This window comes from Eleutherodactylus coqui, chromosome 12, assembly GCF_035609145.1.
Source record: "Eleutherodactylus coqui strain aEleCoq1 chromosome 12, aEleCoq1.hap1, whole genome shotgun sequence".
NCBI classification, from domain to species: Eukaryota; Metazoa; Chordata; class Amphibia; order Anura; family Eleutherodactylidae; genus Eleutherodactylus; species Eleutherodactylus coqui.
In genome coordinates, this window is record NC_089848.1 from 120,134,066 (window position 1) to 120,159,976 (window position 25,911).

General features: G+C 51.8%; 2 protein-coding genes across 4 annotated transcripts in view; one reads left to right on the plus strand and one right to left on the minus strand.

Annotated features, from left to right (window-relative positions):
- ADAM22 (ADAM metallopeptidase domain 22) overlaps positions 1-25,911 on the plus strand; it is a 241,515-nt gene that overhangs the window by 134,894 nt on the left and 80,710 nt on the right. For all 3 annotated transcript variants that reach the window (XM_066585459.1, XM_066585460.1, XM_066585461.1), the window contains exons 7-8: positions 25,521-25,590; positions 25,838-25,908. In XM_066585459.1, the coding sequence (XP_066441556.1) occupies positions 25,521-25,590; positions 25,838-25,908 (141 nt within the window). The remainder of the gene's footprint in view (positions 1-25,520; positions 25,591-25,837; positions 25,909-25,911) is intronic.
- CLDN12 (claudin 12) lies at positions 7,116-22,413 on the minus strand. Its single transcript, XM_066585463.1, has 2 exons — positions 22,340-22,413; positions 7,116-12,416 (listed from the first exon to the last, which is right to left on the minus strand). Exon 2 carries the CDS (start codon positions 12,390-12,392, stop codon positions 11,655-11,657), a length of 738 nt encoding a protein of 245 aa, XP_066441560.1. The 5' UTR covers positions 12,393-12,416; positions 22,340-22,413; the 3' UTR covers positions 7,116-11,654.

Sequence of the window (25,911 nt, forward strand, 5' to 3'; positions counted from 1 at the left end):
TTCTGGGGAACAGTCTGCGACCCCTGCTGTGTGCTCTAACCGCTGCACTAGGCACTGGATATACCCCTTTAAGGGGCAACTTTGGCATCAAGAACCCAGCAGTTTCTTCCCCTACATCCCATTAAGTCAGCGCTTTGTCTTTTTCCTCCCCGTGGCCGTTGGGTCTTCTTTGGGGCAGAAGGAGCTGCATTTTTCCTTTTTTTTAGCAGTGACATGTTAAAAGGTGACATCTATCAGCACTTAATGCGGCCATCTGGTCTGAGGACAATATATTACCCGCTGCCCTCCTGTATATACTGGATCGGTCTTTTGGCGGTCTTCCACAGGAGCAGCACTGGCCATTTAGCACCCTGTATACTACTGCAATTTATTACATAAACCAAGCCAACCAATAGGTGGTATACAGTAAGGGTCCCTTTTGCATGGGACGATCGGAGGCTTCAGTCATCGCTCGTGTGCTTTCAGGAGCGATGATCGTTCCCTAGAGGGAGCGGGCCGGAGATCACCCCAGCCTCCCACCTCCATTCACAGTAAACAGGCCCTCGTTCATAGATGAATGACTGTTTACAAGGGCCGATCGTTATTTGATCTGTATGCCTGCAGACACTGCATGACACACAGATCAGCCGCTGCCGGCGTTTACACTGATCGATTCTCGCTGCATCACGGGAATCTGAACGACTTATTCCATGTAAAAGGGTAGTTAGACGGTAAAGATGCGCCGCCAGGTTTATCCTTCAGCCGAGCCGCTGTGATAATCTGGCGTATTCAAAGACTTGCAGTCTGTACTAACTCTACAGTACTAGTACCGCTGCTTCTGGGGGCGCCCTGCACCACTTACTAATATAAATATAGTGAAAGGGATTGGGGGTGGTCAAAACATTTCCACGCGCTGCACGAGATTTACAAACTTCAGCTGGTGGCTGCAGTGACATCGTGGCTTGTCGCTGTCATGTAAGCTGCATTACCTTCACGGCAGCGGTGACCCCTCTGTGGTGACATGTTTGCACGACAGTGACAGTTTGTTTCAACACTGGACAACGGTTGATGATTAGATGAAGGCTGGACCGGTGTTGGCAGCGTTAGCACTTGAGATGTCATGTTCGGGAGATGTGAAGATAGCGGTGAAGGACTATGCATCAATGTTGTTGGTCAGTATGCACCACCAGCCATGTATGTGGATATTTATGAGGTGTCGTTTATTGGAGTCTCCACACAGGTGTGCAGCTGTCACACAACATACAAACTGCCAGACTGAGTACTGCTGTATCCATAGCAACTGAGACCATGGGAGTTTGTAGTCCACCTGTAATCCCTCATTCAGTGCACAAGGATGAAGGACCTCTCATGATGTCACTCATGTTCAGAGCCCCCGATGACTGATCACGATTGTGACATCACCACATATAACTCAGACAGGTGGTAGTTAGTAATCTGATTAGTAGATCTGACACAGATTTCTTAAAAAAAAAAAAAATTATATATGGATTACTTACCGGTAGTCATTTTTCCATATGGAGGTTGCCCTCTGACCTCGGTAGGGACAGCAAGAACCCTTAAAGCATCTCCCTTTCCACCATTTCCTCAGGGACTTTCCAATTATTACGGTGGACAATGTTTACTGAACCAAAATTTACCTTTATTTGTCACATTTTACATTGATGAAGAACATAAATATTCTATAAGGGAGGGGACTATGGGCCGTTGTAATGACTCCCGGAAAAAGGGCTACCGGTAAGTAGTGCGTACATTTCCCGGTCGTCATCCCGACAGCCCCATTACACATGGAGCAATACCAAATTATAGGTAACTTGGGGTGGGACTACTGCATGGAGGACTTTTCGTCCATATCCCAGGTCTTTGTCAAACTGTACATCAACCCTGTAGTGCTTAATAAATGTATGCAGACTGGACCAGATTTGCTCAACAAAGGCCTGGGCTTTCTCTGCCCATGAGGAGGAGAGGGATCGTGTATAGTAGGCTTTGATAGTTCCTGGAGGATCGAGACCCCTGACTTTGTATGCCTCCTGGATGGCCATCCTGATCCATCTTGCAATGGTACTCTTAGATGCAGTCTTTTCTTTGCCCGGCCCCTGAAATTGGACAAAGAGGTTATTATTAGAGATTAGCAAGTATACTCGCTAAGGCACATTACTCGAGTGAGTAGTGCCTTAGCCAAGTATCTCCCCGCTCATCTCTAAAGAGTCGGGAACCGGCGCGGGTGACAGGCGAGTTGCGGCGGGGAGCGGGAGAGAGATCTCCCCTCCGTTCCTCCCCCGCCGGCCCCCGGATCTTTAGAGACGAGCGGGGAGATACTTGGCTAAGGCACTACTCACTCGAGTAATGTGCCTTAGCGAGTATACTCGCTCATCTCTAGTTATTATGCTTCCGAAAGGAATGGGTATCCTCTAGATATGTTAGAGCAGCCCTCCTGACGTCTAGGCTTTGGAATTCTCTCTCTATCATTCCAGGGGTCCTGCCAAAAAGAGGGTAGGGTAATTGCCCGCCCCCTGTGGAATTTAAACAACTTTTGGAAGGAAAATGGGATCTAGATTAAAAGGCGATTCTATCGTCTTGTACCACCATATGTGGCTCGATAAGGCTTGTAATTCTCCCACTCTCCGTGCCGAGGTTAGAGAGACTAGGAGATAAACTTTTAGTGTAAGCAACTTTAAGGGGAGTTGGAAGAGGGGTTCAAAGGGTTGTTTACAAAAACTATTTAGGACTAAATTTAGGTCCCATGTAGAAAAGGTTTCCCCAATAAAGGGCCGGAGTCTGTCAGCTCTTCTAAGGAACCGGTGGACCCAGCGATGCCCCGCCAAGGGAAAATTCAAATAGAATCCTAATGCTGCCGCCTATACTCTAAGAGTTCTTGGGCTGAGACACTTTAAGGCCTGCCTGCAGAAATTCCAAGATTATAGGTATATTTATACTCTGAACTTCACTCGGATCTAAGTTACAGTACTCCAAGAAATTCTTCCACACTTTATTGTAAATGGCTGTGGTTACAAGTTTGCGGCTTTTACTCAAGGTGGTGATTACTTTTTGTGAGAGCCCTTTCCCCCGAAGTATTATGCTTTCAGCATCCAGGCTGCGAACTTCATTTTTTCGACTTCCGAGTAAGTTAGTGGACCCTGGAAAAGGAGATCTTGCTTGGGTGGCTGTTAAAGTAGACCCTGCATTGCTAGGGCCTTCAATAGGGAATACCAAGGTCTCTTGTCCCACATGGGAGCGACTAGGATTACCGTTCCCAGGCTGACCTGAACCTTTTTGAGGTTGTATGGGATCAGTGGGAAGGGGGGAAAATGCATAGGTCAAGTCTATGTCCCAGTTTTGAGAAGGGGAGTCTACCCCGCATAGATTGTCCCTTGGATTGAGGGAATAAAAGTCCCGGCATTTTGTATTTGTTCTTGTGGCAAACAGGTCGATCTGTGGTTGCCCCCACTGGCATGTTAGAAGATCGAAGGCTTGTTGGTTCAGACACGATTCTCCTAGAAGGACGCTTTGCCTGCTGAAGAAATCTGCGATGACATTTGTGGACCCCTTCAGGTGGATTGCTGAGAGGGATAGCACCGTGGATTCCGTCCGGCGAAGTATCCTTGCCGCCAACTGTTGGAGGTGCGGGTGTCGTGTTCACCCCTGGTGACGAACAAACGATAAGGCTGTCATGTTATCAGTTAGGATTTTGACATGCCTTCCTTTAAGGTGGGGGTTCTGCCACACATAGGGTCTCCCATATTGCTCTTAGCTCCCTATAGTTGGATGAGCGAGTGGCTATTCGAGTGTCCCAGGTTCTGCTACTTGTGCTCCCCACCCAGTCTTGCTTGTATCCGTCGTGATGGATATAGAGGGTTCTCGTGAACAAGGAGTACCCTTGCTCAGGTTACTCTGGGAAGTCCACCAGCGCAGGGACTGTTTAACCTGGACAGACAGGCTTACCTTTTTATCTAGGGAGGTCTGCCGTTTGTCCCACCGGGCAAGGATGAACCGTGGCAGCTGTCAGGTATGGGTTTGTGCCCATGGGACTATTTGTATACAGGCTGTTAACTGGCCCAGCACTTTCATTGCTTCTCTGATGGACACTGTCGTGGCTTGCCATGGGGTTGATACTGATTGGATAAGATCCTTACTCTTGCACGGTGGGAGCAGTGATCACTGGGTGCAGGAATCTAGGAGTACCCCTAGATATGTCTTCTGCGTACCCGGAATCAGGCCTGATTTTTGGTTGTTTACTATCCACCCCAAGTCGTCCAGAGTGGACAGGACTACAGACAAGTCTGCACGTATGGCCTCTGTTCTCTTCGATACTAGGAGGAAGTCATCCAGGTAAGGAAAGATGAGAATTTGATTTCTCCTAAAGTAAGCTATCATTTCCATCACTACTTTTGTGAAGACTTTAGGGGCAGTAGAGTTACCGAAAGCTACAGCCATAAGTTTGTAGTGATAGACTACATCACCTACTTGCAGAGCAAACCTCAGGTGTTTGTAATGAGCTGCAGCTATTGGGACGTGGTAATACGCGTCCTTAAGGTCTATGGTGCACATGACACTGTCGGGATCTATTAGAGGTATGATAGACCTAACACTTTCCATTTTAAGTTTCCTGTTTAAAGCTTTAAGATTAAAAATGGTTCTGATAGAGCAGTTTGGTCTTTTGAACAAGAAAGGGGGGGGGGGGTATAGAATCCCTCACCCCTTTCGTGTTTGGGAACCTGCATAATGACTCCCAGGTCTTTAAATTCCTGGATGCCCTTTACCAGATTTTTCTGTTCTTGCTGGGACCCTGGAGAGGTTAAGAAGAATCTCTTAAGGGGTTGGGAGTTAACCATTTCCAATTCAATTTGTATCCTGGTTTTCCTAGGGGACTTAGTCTTTTTCTGCTGTTACAAAACGGCGCCATCTGCTGGCTAAAGCCAGTACTGCATGAGGTGACACGTTAGATAGGCTCCGACGACAGAGAGGCTGGCAATATACAGTAAGAGAACCCAGGCGGATTTCTAACATCGGAGCTGTACAGCCTTAAATTCTAATGTCTTTAGATGTCAGACAGTGGATTAGAAAGGGTTAAATTCAATTTGATACCCTGTATCGATGATCTGTAGTACCCAGGGGTTGGAGGTTATCCCCCGCCACTGGTCCAGGTGATAGTTTACCACGTGTTGGGTCAGAAATGGGCTGGATTTTCTTACCCAGATCTTCTTTAGGGTACGACCATCTCCCCGTTTTCCCTTTAGTTTCTAGAGGAAGCTGCCGCGTCCTCCTTGGAAAGGATGGCTTCTTATAGGATCTTCTATCCGGAAGGATCTTGTTTTTGTCTCCTGCTTTCTCAAGGTTTTTATGCAGGACGGGCCCGAACATATATTCTCCTTGAAGCGGGATTGGGCAGAGTTTGTTTTTGGACGTCACGTCTGCTCACCATGATTTTAACCGTGGCGCTCGTCTTGCAGTGTTACTGAGGAATGCGGTTTTTGCGCTGTATCTAACGGATTCTGCTGATGCATCTGCTAGAAAGCCAGTAGCCATCTTCAGGAGGGGAAGGCAGCTAGCCAACTCTTCCCTGGAAGCCCGTTCTTTAATTGAGGTCTCCATCCGGTTCAGCCACAGGACCATAGATCTGGCTACTGATGTTGCCGCGATGTTGGCTTCAATATTGAAGGAAGTCGCTTGCCAGGTCTTTTTCATCAGTCTGTCGACTTTCTTGTCCATAGGATCTGAGACGCATCTTCAAAGGGCAGCAGGGTTTCCTTGGCCACCTTGGCGATCTGCATGTCAACCTTTGGGGTTTCCCTATCTATACGGACATCTTTTCAAGCGAATGGCAGACGGTTTTTAATTTCTTTTGAGATGGATAGTCTCTTCTCTGGTTCCTGCCATTCATCTGAGATGAGTTGTTGCAGGGTTTGGTTAATCGGAAAAATAGTTTTCCTTCTGCACTGAAGTCCCCAGAACATTTTGTCCTGGACAGTTCTGGGCAAACAATCTTCAATCTGCATGGTTTCCCTCACGCTTTGATGAGATCTCCCATGTCGTCTGAGGAGAAATAGTATTTCTTCTCGTCCTCGGCTCGTGGCAGTGGGCCTTCTAGTTCCCCCTCTGATAGGGGTTCCAGGGACTCCCCGAAGATGGTACTCGACGATTCTGCCGGCCTTGACATTTTGGAGGGTCTTGATGGCCCAGGCTGAGAAAAGGACGCCATAGAGGCCTGCAATTCCTCCTTAATCATGCACCTAATATCCATTTTAAACGCTGCCCTTTCCTCGACTAAGATTTTCCCAGTACATTCTTCACAGACTTTTTCTAGTTCTCTTCTAATCTCTTATTACAGATAACGCATTTCCTAGATTTTTTCCTAGAGTCCGTTTTACTCTTCAGACCTGCCTTATCTGTCTAACCCATGCAAAGAATAGGAGAAAGGGGGAAAAAGGGAACATATGTGCATTCAATCAACCACAGTGAAAAGTTTGCATATTCCGTTTTTTGGCATATAGCCACTCACAGTTTGTAGGGTACCCGCTTCTCCTTCTCATGCTGAGCTGTCGCGTGCGGACATGCTGGAACACTTTTTGGGATCTTGCAGTCTCCATGTAATCTCCATGCAGGAGCAGAGCCGGTCAGTGAAGCAGGTTTAAATTTGGGGCCATTTCCGGGTCAGTGCCAGTAGCCACGCCCCCTACATTGTGCACATGACGTCACCACGCCAGATGAGGTCACCAGTATGCACCCCGTGGACCTAGGAGGCTGCCGCCATTCCCCTGCCAGGATGAACTACCTGATTACACTGGCGGCAGCCAGAAGGAGCTGACCTGCTCATGGAGGCCTGCGCTGCTCGGCGACTGACAGCTCCATGGCGGCTAAGGCCGGGGATACAGAGACTCCACGGTATGCTGCCCCGACCTCTTCCCTCCAGGGGATCTTCAGCATGGCGTGCCCTTTGGTAAGTAACCCCCCGGAGCCTGCATCTGGCCACCTTGGGGACAGGAAGACACTGAGGAAATGGTGGAAAGGAAGGTGCTTTAAGGGCTCTTCTCATCCCTACCGAGGTCAGAGGGCAACATCCATATGTAATGCGGCCGTCGGGATGACGACCGGGAAAATAATTTTCAAACATAGACAAATTTCTGACCAGTCAAAGTTTTATTTCACCATGTCATAAAAATACATCACAACCCAAACATGACCGGCATGTAAACATCGAGAGAACAATCACGCAGTTAACGCCAGCAGCTAAAATACCGAAACCTACAGAATGCATAGAACATACAGAAAGCACTCAGTTAGCCGGGAACGTTCTCGTTGCTTTGTAGTGTTCTTGTGTTTTTGCTTTCTGGTGCAAAAATAACTATTTTTACTTTGTTGTAACAACGTTGTAGCACCTCGCAAAGCCGTTCACACTGTAGTTACAGATAGACTCAATATCCGTAATCACAACCAGACGAAATCTCTATCGTATTCCCAGACAGAACTTTAACACGAACTGTCTGGGCAAACCAGGTTAGGGTGCATTCACACCAGCGAGTATCTTGCAAGAGGTGTGCGAGTTGCGTGATAAACAGACCTTCCACTGACCTAGACCCCATTCCATTTACATAAGCAATTTTTCTCTTGCAGCAATACTACAAGCTACAGACATCGCAGTATGTGCTATTTTTTTTGCGAATCCACAGAAATCCCCCCCCCCCCCCATGCGGTTTTTATGTGCTTGAAAATATTGCATTTTTAGTGATGCCATTTTCTTGCAAATTGCAACGTAGCGAACGTTACAATTTTACAAGCATGATATTAGTCAGTTTCTCAGAGATATCGCTCTCGCCCGTGTGAATGTACTCTGATACTCAGAAAAGAGCGTAAGTGGCAAGGCATGATAGGGAGGCTCCCTAAACCCATGTGTTGTGCTCCACCCTCCTTATCTCCTGCACGAGGTAGAACATAGCAGGCCTCATTTATCAAAGGTTTTCACTGGCACCATTTTGGGGGTACATAGACCTTTTTACTTGTTCATTATGACAACCCTATACGGTCATTCAAGGCTGTACTTACAGGGGATGTTCTGTGTGACTGCCTGATGACCGGCACTCGTGCGTTTAAAGACCCCATTATTTTCATATGTGCGATTTCTCACTCACAATGATGCAATATCAAAATCACAGCATGTTCTAATTTTTAGCGATTCCGCTATGAGTCGCCCAGTTATCAGTATGGGATTAACAATATGAATACGTTTGCACAAATGTGATTTTCATGCAATCAAGATTTTTCCATTTTAACTATTGAAGGTACGTGATCTCCCTGTACTGTAATTTATTGTGCCTGACAGGCTGTATTTACACGGGCGATTCACACGAGAGACGCACAGAACTTGCTCATATAGAATCCATTATTTTCAATGGATTCTATAGAAATGCAAGTGATTTTTTTTCCCCGACAGAGGAAAGAGGGTGGGCTGTGGGGGGGGGGGAATGCGGTGGGTCTTTTTTTTTTTGAAGATTCTGTAGAACTCGTCCGTTATTTTCTATGGGTGCATGAAAGAAACAAATTAAAATTGCATCATACTCACGCCATGCGGTTTGCATGCGAGTGCAATGCATTTGCTCCCCATTTTAAAGGGGTTGTCCCGCGGCAGCAAGTGGGTCTATACACTTCTGTATGGCCATAATAATGCACTTTGTAATATACATCGTGCATTAATTATGAGCCATACAGAAGTTATAAAAAGTTTTTTACTTACCTGCTCCGTTGCTGGCGTCCTCGTTCCCATGGAGCCGACTAATTTTCGCCCTCCGATGGCCAAATTAGCCGCGCTTGCGCAGTCCGGGTCTTCTGCAGTCTTCTATGGAGCCGCTCGTGCAGAATGCAGGCTCCGTGTAGCTCCGCCCCGTCACGTGCCGATTCCAGCCAATCAGGAGGCTGGAATCGGCAATGGACCGCACAGAAGAGCTGCGGTCCACGGAGACAGAGGATCCCGGCGGCCATCTTCAGCGGTAAGTATTGAAGTCACCGGAGCGCGGGGATTAAGGTAAGCGCTCCGGTAAGCTTTCTTTACCTCCCTGCATCGGGGTTGTCTCGCGGCGACAGGAAGGGGGGGGGGGTTGAAAAAAAAAAAAACCCGTTTCGGCGCGGGACAACCCCTTTAACTATTGAAACTTGTGTCTTTTTCACGTGCATGAAGACGCACATGCAGGGATGCAGTGCATTAAAGCCAAAATGTATCGCGATCGTAGAAAAACCAAGTGCAATATTGGTCCAATCTTCTCAGACATATCGTACTCGCACGTGTAAACGCCTCCTCAGGCTGCTTTCATACAACTGAGAAAAATCGTGCGAGATTTGTGTGTTGCAAGATGCATAGATATGAACACCATTCTTTTGAATTGGGTCATATACATGAGGTTTTTTTCCCCGCATCGAGGTGTGGGGAAAGGCAATAAAATAAATAAATAATCCTGGCATGTCCTACTTTGGGCGTTCCCTTGGAACTCTATGTCCATTGTTTTAAATGGGGCTGGGAAAAACATTGCAGAGGCTGCAAGGTTTCCCATTGAAAACAATGGGAACCATTTACTGATCTTCCACTGCGGCTGACAGCCACGCCGGAGGGTCACTACATCCCTGAAGTGATGTGAGGAGTTTTTGGACACAAAAACTCCTCGCATCCGCTGGGACATCATATGTTGGCGAGCACGATATCGCACTCGCCCCCGTGTGGCATTAGCCTCAGCGCTGTGTCAGGGCGCCTCTGCTAGACCCCTGGCAATAAGCAAGCAAGCCATGATTGAGTCACAGGGCGCCAGTGGAGCGATACCAGTAAAGGGAGCCCATGTCCTGTCAAACCACTCAGATGCTGCGGTTGCTAATACGACTGATATGATGTACATGTATGGCCGTGTGGGAAGTGGTTAAGAAACGTTGGGTAACAAGACTAGTTTTTTCATTCATGTTGATAAGAGATCCAGAGGATCTGCTTTGCCAGGAAAACAAGCTACCCGTTATTTCAGTTCCTTTAGGGGATCACACATGGAGGACATCCACACGTGACATCGTTGCAAATTACAATGAGTAAAAATTTATAGCAAACATCTATTTCCTTTCCATGACGGAAAGCTACAGATTTTTGCCCATGGTAAGCGTGTGGAAGTCTGCATCAAGTTCTGCATCGCCATTGCGGATTCTGATGCAGATCGTTACAAACTTCATCCCTTCATGTGAAAAGGATGAAATCTGCTGTGGATCCACATCAAAAATCTGCAGCACATAATATTCTGTGTGTTTTGGTGTGGATTTGCACTGAAATCTACCAAAGGATTTGTTAAAGAGACTGCATCTACCACCACTGGATACCTACAATGTACTACCGGAAAGAGAAAAACATTGCATTGACCCTTAACCTCTTGCATGCGACGGCCCACTCACCCCATTGGTTTCTGCACTCCTCAGACAACACTGTTCATTTCCTGCCATTTACCGGTACATTTTTGCCCTTACCTTCCTGCTGGGGCTTAGTTTTAAAGAAATATAAGTTTTCAATCTATTTACAAGTTCTGTAAAAATATAGACCTTTTTATCCTAAATATATTTCCTTCTGTAACTGCACTGATGGATAATTGAGATGGCAGATGTCAGCATACATACAGCTCCCCTTAAAAAGGCTTGTCCAGTTGTAAACTAGTTATTGCCTATCCTTAGGATCATCAGTTTGGTGGGGTCTGTCAGCCCGAACCCCTGCTGATCAGCCATTGGACAGGCAGTGATGCTTCTACATGGAGCAGATTGCTGCAGAACGCAGGCAGCTCCGTTCTTACTGCAGTGGCCCAGCATTCATTTCAATAGGGACTTGGCTTGTAATACCAAGCTTGGCCATTGCAGTAAGAATGGTGCCATCTGCTTCCTACACAAATCAGCTCAGTGCATAAGCACACGGGTCAGGAGAAGAGCTGGGGGTCCCTGTAGATGGCCTCCAACAGTAGACTAAGGCCATCACAAGTTTACAAGTGGACAACCTAAGCCCAGTCTATACTTGGAAACCAGTTTCTGGAAACAAATTGCAAACATGTTTCTATGAATGTTTCAAAGCAGTTTGGAAACAGTTTCCAGAATGTTTGTAAGACCCCTTTTACATATGAACAAGAATTCCAGAGGCATTCATCCCCGTTTTGTTTAGGCACTCATTTCGTCCATGTAATGATGCTAGTGACTCCGGGCATTGCGACTGGATGGATGAGAATGGACCGCGATTGGTCATATTTTGCGTTAACTCTTCCATGGCTTACGTATTCATTAGAAACTGCAGAGACCTAGTCATCAAGATTAATCAGCGTTCAAAAATATATAGCACTATTACAACTATATAAACTATACGTAGCGATCAGTTTACAAAAACTAAAAACACCATATAGTAATAGAAGATGCAACGCGTTGCTGAAAATCTAATGATGTGGCTTAAAACAGAAAAACAACAATCAGAAAAAACAATTACAAAAAGTAAAAAATAAAAGGAATAGGTTTAAAAAACAACAACAACTTATACACAGCAATTACAAAAATAAAAAAAAGTTACAAAAAAAAATAATATCCATTATCAGAATAAAACCACCAAATAAAACAAAGTCACTAATCACAAAGGAATGATGGGAAATCAGTGCTCCCCTGATGGGGCGGATCTATGCAGTGTGCGTGACCACAGGAATGTCTATTTCAATGGCTGACATCCGGGACCGTGCCGAGTATGAAGAGGGGACGTAGCTATGCATGCTGGGTGCGTGGGAATATAGCGGCTGCCAAAATGGTGACGGCAGTGACTTGCAGGCACAATACCATAAGAACAGTAACAGTGCCGTGAAAAACAACGCTCCAGAGCTGCCGATCGCGACAAAGACTGCAATATCATAGGTGAAATAAGGTCCGTATTTCCTGTTCAAAACGTCATTATAAAATATCGACCATATGGATGGAGTAAGACTAATACTACCTGCCAGGAGATACAGCAAACCCGCCACTAGATGGCAGCCAGAACTGTTGATGATGCACCTGGCGATTTTTAGGTTTGGCACATTAGCGCTAAATGTAGTGTTGCATATCCCAGTGAGGCACAGGATGAGGGCGGAGCCAGCTGTCAGAATGCTGAATGGGAGCGCAAACTGGAGGACGCGGATGTCTAGCTGGTCGACGCTGGCATACCACTCGCCATCATACATCAGGCACTCCCTGGACCACTCCTGCCGAGTGCACCTCACCCACATGCCGATGCTGACCGTCAAGTTCTTTTCGAGCCTGTTATAGGTGTAGAGTTTCATCTGCCTCCACTGAGGCAGCAAGGTGGCAGTAAAGAGACCCGCAATGGATGCCGTGCCACAGACGAAAGCCAGTAGGGTGACCGCGTGCACTTCCTGGCAGCCCATTGTTCTGCTCGGCTCTTCAGGAACCTAAGTGTAAGAGAAAGAAAATTGCATTAGAAAAAAAATATATAAAACAAACAAACACCAAAAATCTCCACTCCCTCCATAAAGCAATTAGTTGCTTGCAGTTTGCACTGCGGCCCCCAACTTGAGGACCTGAACCAAGTCTGTACAGCATGTAGGTGCAGTCCACCGTACAGCAGACAGGATCTCCTTATGAAGGTGTACTTGCCCTCTTCACAATCGGACGTTAATTGATGTCTGCAGGGTTAGTATGGAGTGTGTTTAGGAGCAGAACCCGAATCACACGCAGCGGGTGAGGGCTGCAAAATACAGCTAACCCCCGGCCGCGATCGGACATACATCTGTTACAATCAGGGCTGACCAGGCATTTAAGTGACACGTAAACAACTACATTCACAAAGGGACACTTGGGACCCCCGTTCTTGTGGTCACACACCCATCAGGCTGCCAACAGAGACGACTCATCACATACATCTTACTACCCTCATTGGTACACCACCTCGGCTCCTCCGTGCGCCCACACAGTCTACGCGAGATAATTGTTGGGGTAGATTTCTGGTATAGTTTATACATAAATGAATCGGTCCCTATTGAAAAAGTGGCGCAGAGTGGCATACTTCAGATTCTCAGCATTTTCATGCAAGTGGGCCTTTCGCAGCTTGTTAAAACTGATAAATCTCACCACATGTCCGTATTTTATGACTTGATAACGCCCGTCTGCAGCCATGCCCGTTGGAGGTCACTTGCGCAGATTTCAGTGCATGTTTTCATTAATGGTGAGCGCCTACACAAAATCTGTACTTCCTTTCTATCGTAATCAATGCAGCGCTGGGAGATTGTAGGACAGCAGCGCTGTGAACGGCCCGCCCACAACTTTCTACCGAAACGCAGACCGCTGATCACACCGAGAGTTAAAAATTACCAAAAAGTTATTATATTTTTAAAAATCAACTGGAGTTCAAGTGCTTGGCCCCATTGGCACTGGGTGGGGTCCCAGTGGTCAAATCCCCACCGATCAGCAATTTTCGTGCGGTCCATCCACGTGATTTACGTCCTGTGAGACCGCAGCCTTAGGCCGCCTGCAGACGAGCGGGTCGGATCCGGCAGCGAGAAATCTCGCCGCGCGATCTGACCCCAGAGCCTGCAGGGACGAGCGCGTACTCACCCGCGCCTGGCGGCCCCGGCTCTTTGATGTGCCGGCTGCCGCGCAGCCCGGAGCCGGCGGCCGGGTGAGTGCGTGCCCCGCAGAAAATTAGAACATGCCGCGGTTTGTTTTTCGCGCGGCCAAACCGCGGCCGTCTGCATAGGAGTGCGTATTGTAATGCACTCCTATGCAGACTTTCAGCGGCGGAAATCCCGCGGCGGGATTTCCGCTCGTCTGCAGGCGGCCTTAGGCCTCATGTCCACGGGGAAAATCAGATCCGCTGCAGATTCTCCATGGAGAATCTGCAGCGGGTCCCTCCTGCCCCGCGGACATGAGCGCCGAAAATAGCAATTTAAAAGAATTTACCTATCCGGCGCGGGCGACGAAGCTCTGCTCTTCCTCACGGCCGGATCTTCATTTTCGGCCGGCGGATGAATTCCTGACGCCGGCGGCACGTCGCCGGCACGTCGTCGACGTGCCGCGCGCATGCGCCGGGCACATCCGCTGAGCCGAAGCAAGGGAGATGCGGCCGTGAGGAAGAGAAGAGCTTCGCGGTCCGCTGCGGGTGAGTAAATGCTTTAAATTCCTATTTTAGGTCTCCCGCGGATCCGGACGGCTTCCATAGGCTTCAATAGAAGCCCGCGGGAGCTGTCCCCGCGGGAGACCCGCATGAAAATGGAGCATGCTCCATTTTTTTAAAAATCACTTTTATTGACGATCCGCGGGTATTTATCTACCCCGCGGGTGGTCAATGCATCCCTATGGGATGCGGATCCGCATGCAGGAAATCCGCTGCGGATCCTAAATCCTATTTTCCCCGTGGACATGAGCCCTTAAGGTTTGAAGCCATGTGCATGCAGTATCTTTAGGACCTCTCCCCTCTTCTCAGAGCAGGCGGGGGAGAGAAGAAAGTTTGCAATAACAGCAAGTGTTATGTGAAACATCGCCTGCTGTCTGCCCATACCGCATCACCCGCTGCCTGCCCATACCGCAAGGTAGAAAATCAACCACTTCATCAACACATTCATAAACTGCATTGGAAACCAGCAAGCGGGATGCTGCACCCCCTCACGGAGAAGCTTTATACATGAGGCCAAGTGTCCCTGTGCCTCAGATGTGCTGCTCGTTAACGGCACACACCATGTTGGTTCGTCTTGTATATTAAAGGGTCACCATCGTTAACCTTCAGTAAAAGCAAAAACCTGGAGGAGTTCCTTCTGTGTCAAAGACTGAGAAGAGCACAATTGCTGCACTACCCACCCACACACTGCAACGCCTTGTCATTTGTGGATGCTTTCTACCTCGCAGCGTGGCGGGCCTCTCGGCTGAGTGCTCCACACTCATTTTCCCCCCGCAGTTTTTTGTGTGCACTATAAATGGTTATGACGCGGTCCAGGTAATAGAACGCACATTATGAAGCGGATCTACATTAGGTGACTGCAAAAAAAAACGGATTTTAATTTGGGGTAACTGTAGAGGGAACGTCTCCATACAGAACAGTCCAGATCTTCTGTGCTTGTGGATTCCATGAGACACGTGGAGGTGCAGTGGGGTCAGCGGGCCGCATCGCATCCATTGTTCACCTGGCAGTCGGTCAGAGAACAGGATGGATGTGTGAAAGCGAGGAGCTCTGAGTCATACATGCAGTTACCAGATCAGACGCCGAGTCACAGGCCGGGACTTGTTGCCGTGTCCCTTGTTCTGCAAGCTGCATAGGAAACCACTTTCTCGTATTTCCGAAGAGCCGCAGCAGATCAAAGACAACCCCCCCCCCCCCCCCCCCCCCCCGCTGATATAACACCAGCAAACTTGCAACGCGGTGGGTGGGTTTTGGGTAAAAACACCTTTCATCTCTGCACAAACAATTTTTATGCACGTGGGGGGAATTGCATGTTATTTTAATAGAACCCTCCCTTTCTTTACATACGTACATCAGCCATGCATGAAGACTGCGTCTGCGCACAAGTGTGATGCGATTTCTTTTGTGGCCCCATAGAAGATAATGCGAGGGATTGATTAAGAGACAAAAATAAAAAGTCGCAGCATGTACAGCTTTAGGTTTTATCTTGCGGCCTAGCTGCGGCCATGTAATTATAATTGACACAAGCGATGATCCCATCACCTCGGTAGTGCAAGACGGACAAACAGATCCCTATTTTGTGCGATCCACGCGAGAACAGGACTTGCAATGTGTGGTGACTGGCACATCGCATGGTTGGAGTGGTCAGCGTGCTGCGAGTCGCATCCACGAATCTTGGGCACAACTTGCCATCGGTCGTGTGAACACATCCTTACACCGAGCGCTTCTAGGGTTTCCTTAGTGTTGTCTTTGGAATCTATCTCTTCAGCTCCAGCAATGCTTGCAGGGAAGATTACTTCCGTACAGCAGTGCCCAGAGGCTATAAGGCTCTTTACTAACTGTGCCCGCGGGCATAAATCCTTAAAGGGGCTGTACAGGATTAGAAGACGGATGCATCCTTTCTTCCAGAAGCGGCACTGCTCTGCCCATGGTCGAGTGAGGTGGTCTTGGCATTTTTCCGGTCCATCATTCACTATAATAAATCTATAACCACCTGAATGTCTGAATGGATCGGAGAGGGTCCCGGCGGATCGGAGAGGGTCCCCGCGGATCGTTTATGGCATGTATAGTCAATATCCTGACTTCAATGAGCAGCTCAGTCCTCATGGGGACATCTACCAGCCATTATACAATAGAGGAGCTCTTTCTGAACCCACCTGTATGGCTGGTAATCAGAAATGTCACAGTGTAAAGGCTCTGTATGTGTAGAAGAGGTCTAGTGGCTGCACGGCTCTATAAAGAAGGGCACGGTGGATGTATAAAAGGCTGCATAGCTCTATAAAAAGAGTAATCAGCCCGGGGTGTCTTCCTTCAGCGTTCACATAGTTTCTCCATGTATCCAGCTAATTATCACCGTGCGACGGCTCTGTCTACATACAAGGCGGCTCTGTATTACAAGGCGACTGGGAATAAGCTCGGGGGTGATGAGCGGCGCTCTCTCCTCCACTTATCCCGTTCCTTCTCCTCCGGCTCTGTACGGAGTCTTCTACAAGCGTTTCTCATGCCAGGACCCGACGAGCCAACGACTCAGGAACTGGCAGCGAGCACTTTTGTGCCTGAAAAGCTGTCAGGAGGGAAAGCTGCGACTGATAGCGAGAGGTTGTGGAGTCTTGGCAGCGGCGGCCGTTCATCTGCTGTCAGAGCCGCACAATGACTTATTTACTGCAGTCAAGGGTTGGAATAGTCTAGTTGTGCAGAGATCCCCTGCGTTGTGAGCGGACCCTCCGGCCTGCACTAGACAGAACAGGGAAGGGGGTTTATTGGGTTTTTTGCAAGTTATCCCACCATACACATTATCACTAGTTCTGGCATTGCTATCCGATGGGGAGCGCCGCTGATCTCCAGCACCAGAGGGTGGCATTTCTTTGGCTTTTCTTTCTGAAATAGTGCGACAGCGTACCCGGCAGCCGTTTATTTGTATCTGCTAGCGCTATATAGTTACCAGTTCTGCACCTGGGTGATGGTTCTCGTGGTCACTGGGGGGCCGGCAATCATACATTTAAAAATTGCCCATCCTGTGGGCAGCTGCCAAGTGTTTGTGGGCCGACCCTAAAGCGACCCTCCAGTCCTGGACGAACAAAAGATGGCCGCACCACTTCTGACAACTGGGTGCACGGTACACACTATTCTGATTGGCCTACACCGCTGACATGAGCAGCACTGGCCAATCAGATTAGCGTGTAGTGTCTTCGATGCATAGTAGTATACCGTGTGCATCAAGCAGTCAAATAAGCCATGCGGCCATCTATGTTTCTCCAGCTCACTTTAGGGCTCACATACACGTGTTCATCTCCCACACGGGGAGCACGCAACGCATGGTGTACTTGCTGCATGCAAACAATCCTCATACAGTATCTTGGCGTGTATGCGTGCCAAGGTAGCGCATGCCTGGGGTTTTGGGTGCGCGTGCATTTTGCACGCTGTGTGAGAGGCAGAGTTGAAAGTAAAGTTTGTTCCCGTATTACATGCGCAAAACCCATGGGGAAAAAAAATACATGCGAGAGCCCTTGGAGCCGACTCACACGGGCGTATGTGTATAACTGTGCGAGCCGGCCTGTCACTATGTAGGGCAGCAATTCTGCACATGAGAGTATATCTCACGCACGCTGTCATGTTGGCAATAAAAGAAACGCTAGTGTGAGCGGGTCAATGAGAATCAGTGTGCTGCCAAGATGAAGTTGTGTGAGAGGCCTTATCTGATGTGGAGCTTCTCCCCAATCGGATCATACGAGGCGCGCGCTCGCATATATATATATATATTTTACACACACACACACCTTTGCAAAACTAAGACGTAACTTTTCTAGAGCCTTAAGTTGTACTCGGCTCAAACCCATTAACTCTTGGCATGCCATTACACGAGCGCTGGTGGCTACTGATAGCATTTTCCTCTCAACTGCTGGGCTCCATCTGCAGGCTGGCAATCAGTGCGATCACACAAGCATTAGCAGTCACTTAGTGCGCGGTCACACGAGTGCTGTAATACTTGTGTAATAACACTAATTGGCAATTGTCAGACAACCGCGAGCACTTATGTAATTACAGCTGCAGGGTAATCCACATGAGCACCCGAACACTTTATGCCACCCCCCCCATTAATAACCCACAGACCTGCCAATTCTATTGTGACGAACTGAGTTGCCCAATGCTGGGCTGTGAGCACAGGTGCCACTACAGGACGGCGGGCCCTTGTGCCACCCTTATGAAGGCACTGTCTGCAGCCCAATCAGGGCACATCCATACGTGCCAAAAGTGTCTGCTGTATCTCCTAGTAGGGTCTTAAGAGCAGGAGCGGATACCAGGATATGGGCCGTCACACTGGTGGGCTACCGACCACGTGCCCTACTCCGACTCCACGAGGAGCGGACGTCCTGCTCACAGCCCGGTATCCCGATTCGCCAGCTGTGCAATGCCCGTGTTCACCTGATTTCCCCCGCAGTGTATTTTGTGGCATCCTCCCCTATAATCAGCAGTAAGCATTTATTATGGCACGTATAAAGCCCGACGAGAGTCGCCGAGCGGCAGCTCCCCCGTCCGTAAGGCTGTAATTACAAGGCGCAGCGACTTCTCTTTACAGGGAGCTTTATTTTCAAGGCTGACGGCGGTTATTACTTTCTACAGAGGCTGACAGCATTAAAGGGGTCCTGCAGGGTGCAGTGGGGGTCCCGGCTCAGTCACCCTCAGCTTTAGCCTCCTCTTTGCTGTTTTAGGGCCGATCACCAGGTCTTTCTGTTAAACCTGATCAACACCTCAATATCGCCTCCCCATGGAGAATGACCCCCTGATCAGGAATTGGGGGGGAAGGAATGTGCCACTTGCTTTGTGCTACCAGGGCATCCTATAGAGAAGTGTTCTGCAACCTGCAGCCACACTACAGCTCCCAGCATGCCCCAACAGCTACAGACTGTCAGGGCATGCTGGGTTTTGTAGTTTTATACTTGAACCAACCACATAAGACCTCTTATATGGATAGAGGGCATTCTGAGACTTGTGGTTCCACAGCAAATTGCCGAGTTCCTTCTAGTTTTATTTATAAAGTAAAGAGCTCTGGAGTCGAGGGGCGTCAAACTGCAGACGGCTGATAGCCTGGATTTGGGCTAGGCCATCAAGAGAAGATCAGGGAGGGTCCGTCACCTGGTCGCCAGCCTGGTGCAGTCATGCACTGAACTGGTGTCTGCAGGCATCAGGTTGGGCACACCAGGGAAAGGTCCCATTGAAGTGAATGGCTTGTAATACAGCCGCTCACTTGCCCACCGGCACTGGCCCCCTGGGACTACAATCTATAAGGCCGGCTTCAGGCGAACAAGTCCGCAATACGGATTTACGTTACAGGCGGTATTATAAGCCGCTCGCCATCAGGATTCGCCGCTGTACATTTTATTTTTCTAATACGTAAATCACGGACCCCAATAGAAGACAACGACAATACGGGGAGAAACGGGCAAAAACCATATAGATTCTGCTAAAGGTCTAAGATCCGGCTGTGAAGCCTGCGGCCCGTGAATACGTAGTCCCCGCGCCGCACTGCGGTCTGCGAACACGGACGGATCACGGAGATGCGATGGGCTTTACCCTGCTGAGGCAAAAGGTGCAGCAGAGTGGAAAAGGTCGTTTAACCCTTAGAGCTGCGAACCGTCAGGCAAGAGAGGTCAGATGACTAACTCGGCTCTGCTACATCCGTCAACTTCTAAAGCAAATGCAGGAGGTGAATCGCACACGTTCTTACGCCATTCTTTTCACTTGAGTTTCGTGAATTCGGTTTAAGAATTCCCAAACTAAGATCGATATCCAAATCCACCCTCAATGCCGGAGCGGCGGGGCGACGGACTCGGCCGACCGGGGGGGGGGCTCGGCGGGGCGACGGACTCGGCCGACCGGGGGGGGGGCTCGGCGGGGCGACGGACTCGGCCGACCGGGGGGGGGGCTCGGCGGGGCGACGGACTCGGCCGACCGGGGGGGGGGGCTCGGCGGGGCGACGGACTCGGCCGACCGGGGGGGGGGGCTCGGCGGGGCGACGGACTCGGCCGACCGGGGGGGGGGGGCTCGGCGGGGCGACGGACTCGGCCGACCGGGGGGGGGGCTCGGCGGGGCGACGGACTCGGCCGACCGGGGGGGGGGCTCGGCGGGGCGACGGACTCGGCCGACCGGGGGGGGGGCTCGGCGGGGCGACGGACTCGGCCGACCGGGGGGGGGGCTCGGCGGGGCGACGGACTCGGCCGACCGGGGGGGGGGCTCGGCGGGGCGACGGACTCGGCCGACCGGGGGGGGGGGCTCGGCGGGGCGACGGACTCGGCCGACCGGGGGGGGGGGCTCGGCGGGGCGACGGACTCGGCCGACCGGGGGGGGGGCTCGGCGGGGCGACGGACTCGGCCGACCGGGGGGGGGGGCTCGGCGGGGCGACGGACTCGGCCGACCGGGGGGGGGCTCGGCGGGGCGACGGACTCGGCCGACCGGGGGGGGGCTCGGCGGGGCGACGGACTCGGCCGACCGGGGGGGGGGCTCGGCGGGGCGACGGACTCGGCCGACCGGGGGGGGGCTCGGCGGGGCGACGGACTCGGCCGACCGGGGGGGGGCTCGGCGGGGCGACGGACTCGGCCGACCGGGGGGGGGCTCGGCCGACCGGGGGGGGGGCTCGGCGGGGCGACGGACTCGGCCGACCGGGGGGGGGGCTCGGCGGGGCGACGGACTCGGCCGACCGGGGGGGGGCTCGGCGGGGCGACGGACTCGGCCGACCGGGGGGGGGGCTCGGCGGGGCGACGGACTCGGCCGACCGGGGGGGGGGCTCGGCGGGGCGACGGACTCGGCCGACCGGGGGGGGGGGGCTCGGCGGGGCGACGGACTCGGCCGACCGGGGGGGGGGGCTCGGCGGGGCGACGGACTCGGCCGACCGGGGGGGGGGCTCGGCGGGGCGACGGACTCGGCCGACCGGGGGGGGGGGCTCGGCGGGGCGACGGACTCGGCCGACCGGGGGGGGGGCTCGGCGGGGCGACGGACTCGGCCGACCGGGGGGGGGGCTCGGCGGGGCGACGGACTCGGCCGACCGGGGGGGGGCTCGGCGGGGCGACGGACTCGGCCGACCGGGGGGGGGCTCGGCGGGGCGACGGACTCGGCCGACCGGGGGGGGGCTCGGCGGGGCGACGGACTCGGCCGACCGGGGGGGGGGCTCGGCGGGGCGACGGACTCGGCCGACCGGGGGGGGGCTCGGCGGGGCGACGGACTCGGCCGACCGGGGGGGGGCTCGGCGGGGCGACGGACTCGGCCGACCGGGGGGGGGCTCGGCCGACCGGGGGGGGGGCTCGGCGGGGCGACGGACTCGGCCGACCGGGGGGGGGCTCGGCGGGGCGACGGACTCGGCCGACCGGGGGGGGGCTCGGCGGGGCGACGGACTCGGCCGACCGGGGGGGGGCTCGGCGGGGCGATGGACTCGGCCGACCGGGGGGGGGGCTCGGCGGGGCGACGGACTCGGCCGACCGGGGGGGGGGGGGCTCGGCGGGGCGACGGACTCGGCCGACCGGGGGGGGGGCTCGGCGGGGCGACGGACTCGGCCGACCGGGGGGGGGCTCGGCGGGGCGACGGACTCGGCCGACCGGGGGGGGGGCTCGGCGGGGCGACGGACTCGGCCGACCGGGGGGGGGGGCCGGCGGGGCGACGGACTCGGCCGACCGGGGGGGGGGGGCTCGGCGGGGCGACGGACTCGGCCGACCGGGGGGGGGCTCGGCGGGGCGACGGACTCGGCCGACCGGGGGGGGGGGCTCGGCGGGGCGACGGACTCGGCCGACCGGGGGGGGCTCGGCGGGGCGACGGACTCGGCCGACCGGGGGGGGCTCGGCGGGGCGACGGACTCGGCCGACCGGGGGGGGGGCTCGGCGGGGCGACGGACTCGGCCGACCGGGGGGGGGGCTCGGCGGGGCGACGGACTCGGCGGCGATCTGATCAGTCACATGACCCCAATCAATAGTCATTGTATGATGGGTCCCACATCATATACAGGTCTGAAGGACAGCTCTGCTGCCCCCTACACTGCAGTGTACGGGGGAGGAGCCGCAGCTCAGGGGCCACAACAGTCACAGCCCACCTGTAGCTTCGGGAACTACAAGCACCGGACCTCCCGCCGCACTAGTACAAGTTCCGCTCCCCACACACAGCGGCTGCAGCGGTCCGGTGACCCGACTATCAGCTACATGACCGGCACACAGCGCTCACCTATCACCAAGGACTCTCCGCGGAGCAGGAAGCCGGAGCGTCTACACCGGAGCAGCTCCTTTAGGTGTGAGGAGGATGACGTACGGACCACGTGACACGGGCCGGTCACATGACTCGCTCTGCTCCGGGGTTTGCGGGATAAGGGACAGCGTGCAGTCGCAGCAGCGCGGGCTTAATCCAGCGCTGAGAGTGACAAGTGAACCCGCCTGCAGCCCGAGTGGCTGTGGTGCCCATAGCAACCAATCACAGCGCTGCTTATATTTTACCTCAGCAGGGTGAGAAAAAGCAACCAATCACAGCGCTGCTTATATTTTACCTCAGAACAAAATCTAAAATGAAAGCTGCGCTGTGATTGGTTGCTATGGGCAACAGACACCTTCAATGTTAGTTTTCATAAATATAGGGGCCAAAATGCCCTTTGTTCCTACTTCTGCCCGCCATCGGCAACCGACGTGCCGCCGCCATTGACCTAAAGTCGCGCGACTGTTTCAGAGCTGCAGTTTGGCAAGTCAAAGTCGCATGCAGACTAGTCCGCTCACACACACAGCGTCAGCAAAACGCAGTGATTTCGATCTCAGCGCTTTGCCGTGATTGTACCGCCGTTTTCGGACGCAGGTTACGCTTTCCGGTTGCGTTTTTTAACACACCCCATCATAGTGATGGGTAATGAGGTGTATTAAAAAGCGTGAAAACGTGGTAAAATAGAGCAGACAGCGCTCGAAACGTTTGTGGCTTTTTCAAACGAGCGCATGTCTGCGAGGCTCCATTGAAAACAATGAGAGCGTTTTACCACAATTACCGCGGCATTTAAAACGCCCGTGGGAGTGGCCTGAGGCCGCGGTCAGACGGCTGAGAATATGAAGCCTATTCTTTTGAATGGAGTCAAATACATATAAAAAATGGCGGCATGCCCCGTCTTTGCGCGCTCCTCGGAGACGCCCATTGTTTACAATGTGACAGGAGAACACATCACATGGCGTGCGCGGTGCCTGCGAGTGCGATGCCAGGTTTGCCATTGAAATCAATGGGAAACACTCGCCGATCATCAGATGCATCTGAAAGCTGCGCTGGAGAATCGCAACCTCGCAGAACTGATGGGAGGCGCTGACAGAAAAATGATTTGCATCCGCCAGTACATCGCAGGAGCGCGATATCGGACGGAGTTTCACGCGCTCGGCCGTGTGTCGGCGGCCTTACATTGATGTCAATGGTGGACCACAAGTCCGACCGAGTTGGCTCTTCGGCAGCTGTGGCGTCGCAGTCGCTTTAGGCCGCTGCTTGCAGCACAACGCCGTTAACAATAATAAGATGGAACTTCGCAGTACAGCGCAGCCATTTATTTGCTCTACGGTTTTGTGTCTTGATGGCGGTAGGAATGTGTAGTCGGGAGACATGTGCATCCGCACGCTGCAGAAAGGTTTCACTTGGAAATCATCTTTTGGCGCGTATTTTAAAATCCGCAGGGTGTCCATATCTGTTTCAGATTTTCTCAGTAGATTTCACCCTCACAAATGCTTTTTTTTGCGCAATTACAGTTGCCCGCGTCTCCTGGCGTATTTTGAGTGCATTTGCACGTTCCCATTTACTTCTATGGGGAGTTCTGCTGCAGTTATTATTGTGCAACCGAAATGCGCAGGAAAATACGTGCGAAATTTAAATCAATCAGCTCTACCCTTTTTATCCCCTTAGGCCACTCTCACACATCTGTTTTGTTACCGCAATTACCACGGCGTTCAAATCAGTATAATGCGCCCAGCGAAATCGCGGCGTTTTGCCCACAGCATGTGTGCGAGTGGCCTTGGGGTACGTTTACACGCAGCAGAAATGCTGCGAAATTTCCACAGCGGAAAATTCCACTACATTAGCTTTTCCACATTCGGAAGTCGAGTCACCTGACCAGCGGCGCGGCGCTCACTGCAGCCCACCGGGTACCAGTGACGGGAGCGCTGCGGTTTCATATTTTACCAAAGGATTTTGACTCTGTTTTGGAATGCGGGGTTTTCAGCTGCAAACATTCTGCAGCATTTCCGTTCCGTGTACACGCACCCTTACGTACACGCGTGGAATCTGCCTGTGGATTTCACAGCAAGTATTGCGCGTGTAACGTGTGAACTCGCGGCAGGTTTCATTCCTCTACACCGAAAGGCCAGATCCACAGAAAAAAATATTCAACAGAAATTAAAAGGGTTTTCGACACAAGATACTATCGATGTCGCATCCTCAGGATAGGTGATTGGCCGGGGTCCGCTGCTTGGTACACCGGCTGACTAGCTGATCAGACGCCCCCTGTCAGCGCCGCAATATACAATGGTTGGAATGGAAGCCACTGCTCCGACCACTGTGTATTGACCAGTCCATTGATTTCAATGAGAACCCAGCCTGCAGTTACAAGCGTCGGCCACTACACAGGGATCGGAGCTGAGGCTTCTGCTCCAACTCTTGTGTATCCTGGCGCCCAATCACATGATCGGTTGGAGTTCTTAGCGGCAGACCCCAGCCAGTCAACTATTGATGACCTGTCCTGAGGAACGTAGAGGAAAGCGGTACCTTGTGGACATAACCAATCAGCCAGTCAGGCTTCAGCAGCGATTCTATGGCTGCTGAAGCATGTGAGTGGCTGAGTGGTCATGTGCACAATGAACAACACATGACCACCCGCAACTTCTTCAGGGTTCTGGTCCTGGAATATCTGATGATATAAACAGCAGGTGGCGCTATTCTTATATTAGTCTTGAAATGTCTGGAAATAGAAACCGCAGAGAGCGCTATTGTAACATTAGTCCTGAAATAACTATATGAACAGCAGGTGGTGCTATTCTGTCCTCAGTCCTCGAATATCTTGGAATATAAATAGCAGGTGGCGCTATTCTCTCATTCTGGAATGTCTGGGGATAGAAATAGCAGGGGGCGCTATTCTAACATTAGTCACTGAATATTTGGGGACAGAAACATCTTTTTAAGAAATGTAAATACAAAAATGTTGATAATTATCGTCCTGATTTAACACGAAGCAATATCTTTCGTGGGGCGGCCGCTGTATTCGGTCTGTGTGTATGGATCTGTAATTCAGCACCTGTAGCCCCGTACATCCAGGTGCCTCCAGTTCTCCTGCTTTTTGCTGTAGTTTTCATGACCTTGGCCCAGTATTAGATGATGATGTATATTCTGTTTTTTGCTATAGGAGGATTATCAACTCCATTCTGTTTACAAATCCAAAGTGCATGAGTTTCCCCTGGACGAGCTGCCGTCGGGTAAGTTGGGTGGGACTCCTCATGTCATCACTCCCTACCTTATAGAATCAAAGACTATAAAGTATTTAGGAAGGGATGGCGTATACGGAGCGCGGCTTTATGTGCTCGGCAGCCGTCTCCGGCAGGCTTCATGTGGAGAGGACTCGCTGCTGTGACCTTCACATAATTATAAGACACTAATTGCATGAACGTCTTAATACATTCTGAGCATTTGGTTTCATCTGTTCTCCATTTCTTTTGCATTTAGAATTCTGGTCACTAAATGAGACATCTGTGAAGTTGAGTCAGACGCCAGGACTTCGGAGGAAAAAGAGAAATGTG

Excerpts from the sequence above, each read along its gene's own strand:
- CLDN12 (XM_066585463.1), bottom strand. The coding sequence starts at position 12,392 with ATGGGCTGCCAGGAAGTGCACGCGGTCACCCTACTGGCTTTCGTCTGT.